The sequence below is a fragment of the Perkinsus marinus genome (assembly GCF_000006405.1).
Source record: "Perkinsus marinus ATCC 50983 genomic scaffold scf_1104296965328, whole genome shotgun sequence".
NCBI classification, from domain to species: domain Eukaryota; phylum Perkinsozoa; order Perkinsida; family Perkinsidae; genus Perkinsus; species Perkinsus marinus.
This window is the reverse complement of record NW_003204352.1, coordinates 1,201-4,755: the sequence shown is the minus strand read 5'-3', so window position 1 is coordinate 4,755 and position 3,555 is coordinate 1,201. Positions and strand designations below refer to the sequence as shown.

Sequence of the window (3,555 nt, the reverse complement as noted above, 5' to 3'; positions counted from 1 at the left end):
CGACTTTGAAGTGTTTGCTGGAAGAAGGGATATTTCAGTAGTTCGTCCACTTCTGGCCTCTGAAACCGTGCAGTAAAAATAAGCATCTAGAGGAGTCGGATTAGTTTGTTCTAGGGTTGAAATATTAGCTTCCCTCGCTCTCCTCAGCTGAGCTAAGGAGTTTCCTCACTAATTATGGGAGTTTGCGTACGAAGTCTAGTAGAAGTGTACGGAAACCAATATGGACTTCCATAAATTACTTTGGAAATTTTCTTCTCTCTAACGCACGTGGTTGACCATGTACATATTTTCCCACACTTGTCTGTTCAGGCCGTCGAAGCCTCCTCCTAATTTCACGGGAACTACCGCCCTACATGTAGCGGCTGAAGTGAACAACTGCGATGCAGCTGCGCTACTCATACTACATCGCGCTGATGTCAATGCCAAAGAATTCCTAACTGGTGAGTCGGTCCTTCGGCAACGATACCACTCATCGAACTCACTCAGTGGGGGGACGTTCGCCACTTCACGTGGGCGTGAGCGAGAACAGTGTGTCCGTTGTGGAGTTGCTGTTGAAATATGGTGCCGAGCTTGACACCAAAGACAGAAGAGGTTTCACTCCGCTCGTTCTTGCGGCTGTATGCAACAAAACAGAAATGATGAGGCTCCTACTAGCCAGCGGTGCTGATTGTGAAGCGAGAGACAACGAGGGACACAATGCTTTGTGGTGGGCACAGAACGTGGGCTCGACTGAGGCTGCGGATATCCTGAGGGGGCCGCCATGGAACTCAGTCGAAGGATCTATGACCCACGAAGAGCAGACAGCTCATGTGTTGAAGACTCGGGAGCTCCTCGGTAGGATAGGGAGTTCAACATACAGTCATCCTTCGTATGCGGACTTCTTACTTTCATCTTCCACATGATTGTTAAAGGGCATAACTCAGAGTTGATTCAGAGAGAAATGAAATCTATTAGATGTTCCGTAGTTCACCTGCTAACGGCTCCATGTGTGGTGGTACTTGAGAGTAGACAGCACATAAAGCGGTGGAGTGGACACTTTCATGTTGCCTAAATGAGTGTTCCTCATTGAAGGTATGAAGCCACTCGTAATCCCGAAGAAAAGAGGAAAGAAGGGAAAAGCAAAAGGGAAGAGCAAAGCAACGAAGAAGAAATAGACCACTCGACAAGGCTACTCCGAACGACGCAGCCTTGTGTCCCTTGAATGCATCTCTGGTTCATCTTACTCGACAGTGTTCATCAATCAGTCGAGACAATCGTCGTACAAGTGGCGAGTTGCCGGCCCTAAAATCAAATGCGAGTTTTATCAGGGTAGTGAAAATTCCACGAAAATTCATCGAAGAGTTCTCTGAAATTTCCCTTGAATGAGTGAGCCCGAGCACTCCGGAGGGTCTTCGCCTCCTCACTGGGTGCGGTCTAATACCGGATCGGCGGCTGCGGCTATCCAAGCACATTACTCTATCAAGGGCTTATCTGGAGGGAGGCCCTTGGGGCTGATGAAGAAGAAGAGACCACCACGTGGAAGTGAGAGGGGAGACAACATTTGTGTTGCGATGGTCAGTTTGGAGCAGTGTGGGAAAATATACAACTGGTCAATTACGTGCGTTGGTGGCAGTATTAAAATTACGAGGGAACTTACTGTTGTTTTTGTGTGCTTCTATCGTAAGTCGTGTATGAATAATGTGGTAAGAAAACTGCTGAGCTCAGCTGAAGCAATCGAACATATATTTCAACACTGGTCCGGAGTCAGCGTTCATGCATAAGCATTTCAGGAATGGCCCCTCAAGGGTTAGCTCGTAAGAGTGAGCTATCCTACGATGATAAGATGCTGCAATATGCGGCCTCACTGACAGTCGCTGAAAAAGCAGGGTTGGTCGAATCACCACGCAGGCCGTTAACAGAAGAGGAATGGAAAACTGTGAAGTCACTTTCTGATAGTAGAAGCGATGTCTCCTGCTCAATCTGCCGCGAGCCGTTCCGAGACACTTCACAACTCATACTGGCATGCACTCACTCCTTCCACCAGAGGTGCTTCTTGAGCTACTTACACTACGCGGGCTCGGAAACCAGCAAGTGTCCGATGTGTCGCGCAGAGGCTCATGACTGGACCACACATGATGGTGGCCTTAATGTATGGCGCACGAAATGCGCAACTACGATTCAATGTCGTTGGCGAGGATACATCCAGAGGTCGCGTCTGATGAGAGAGCAACTGCCTCCGGGTAGCCTACTCCGGAGAAAGTACACGTTGAGAATGCTCGAAGCGGCAAGCCGTCGAGCTGAGCACCTGGGCCAAGCGAGAAGCGACGCAGTTGAGAAACTTCTGAAGGATATGGACAGAACTACCCTGGAAAGCTCTAGAGTGCTCAGAGAAAGCTTGGCTGCCCTCGAGATGTTCAGGAAGAGCTCCTCGTTGGATAAGGTGATGGTCTCAAATGCATTCCTCCCAAAGAGTGTGACAACATCCATCAATGTGCTTCAGGCGGAGGATTCGGGTCCTACGTTGCCTGATGCGGACATTCCCAACTGGTTGCATGAGGCCGTCGCCAACGTTCTAGAGCGTGGTGACTGCGATTGTCCAATCTGCTATGACCACGTAATGCGGAGTTCATCGATGCGAGAGTATCGAGGCTTTTACTTATCTCAGCTGAGCATAGTGCGGAAAGCTGGAGCACCGGAGCATCCATCGAGACCAATTGCAGTGCTATCTTGCACCCATGTTTTCCATCAGAAATGCCTCGATAGTTTCGAGTCCTTCAAGGTCTTCGAGACGCGTTCCTGTCCTATGTGCCGACAGACGTACGATCGAAGGCCTTGGCCTTGCATGTAGCGATCTCTTTGTCATGACGATGGTCTCGGATGGTCCTTGCAACATCGTGATGTGTTGACGAGTTAGAGTCGAACGCAATCGTTCATCGGTATTGCTATGCAATATAGTCTTCTTTCGTCATCTAGCATAAAGGAGAGTTCGAGATTCAGAACATGAGCCAAAGACTACTAAGTGCCATCAAATGGAGACACGTTTTTCTCAGAGGAAGTTGTCGCGATTAGGCTGAGTCCAGCCAAGTTGGCTGGTAAGCTAGGTGGGTTTCCTAACACAGGTACTGTCCCCGGCCGTCGCGGTTTCACCGTCGATAGAACCCTACGGTACTGACCTCAGCATAATTTACGCTACGGGCTGACCTGTGGGAGCGTGAACATCAGTCGTAACGGTCCGTAACGTGAGTTCGGACCCATCCGTATGGATTCCATACTATGAACTTCCATACTATGGAAGTTCAATTCGGAAACGGCGACACATTCCCCGCGTGGCGGAAGAATACTATCAGGTCTTCCACCATAGTGCTGTAGTGGCTGCCTTTTTGATACATCTGGGCGATAGACTCATGCACGAGCCATGTAGCATGACTCGCTGGTGATCCACTTCATCACCGGATTACTACTGCAGAATGTGATGTTCACATTCTACAGTAGTTCTATCTTGCAACGCGCTTCAGCACGCAGGAACAGTTGTGTTCGGACCGAATACTGTGGGGGCAACCAGACAATGTGGTCCAG

General features: G+C 49.4%; 2 protein-coding genes across 2 annotated transcripts; both read left to right on the top strand.

Annotated features, from left to right (window-relative positions):
- Window positions 1–309: 309 nt before the first annotated feature.
- On the top strand, window positions 310–1,154 carry Pmar_PMAR004150 (hypothetical protein; the record flags this gene model as incomplete). Its single annotated transcript, XM_002769632.1, has 3 exons — window positions 310–440; window positions 634–834; window positions 1,072–1,154. Coding segments are annotated over 3 exons (415 nt in total), but the record flags the coding sequence as incomplete, so codon positions are not given.
- Window positions 1,155–1,361: 207 nt separating this feature from the next.
- Pmar_PMAR004149 (RING finger protein, putative) lies at window positions 1,362–2,827 on the top strand (the record flags this gene model as incomplete). Its single annotated transcript, XM_002769631.1, has 4 exons — window positions 1,362–1,521; window positions 1,770–2,419; window positions 2,480–2,593; window positions 2,729–2,827. 4 exons carry the CDS (start codon window positions 1,362–1,364, stop codon window positions 2,825–2,827), a joined length of 1,023 nt encoding a protein of 340 aa, XP_002769677.1.
- Window positions 2,828–3,555: the final 728 nt, after the last annotated feature.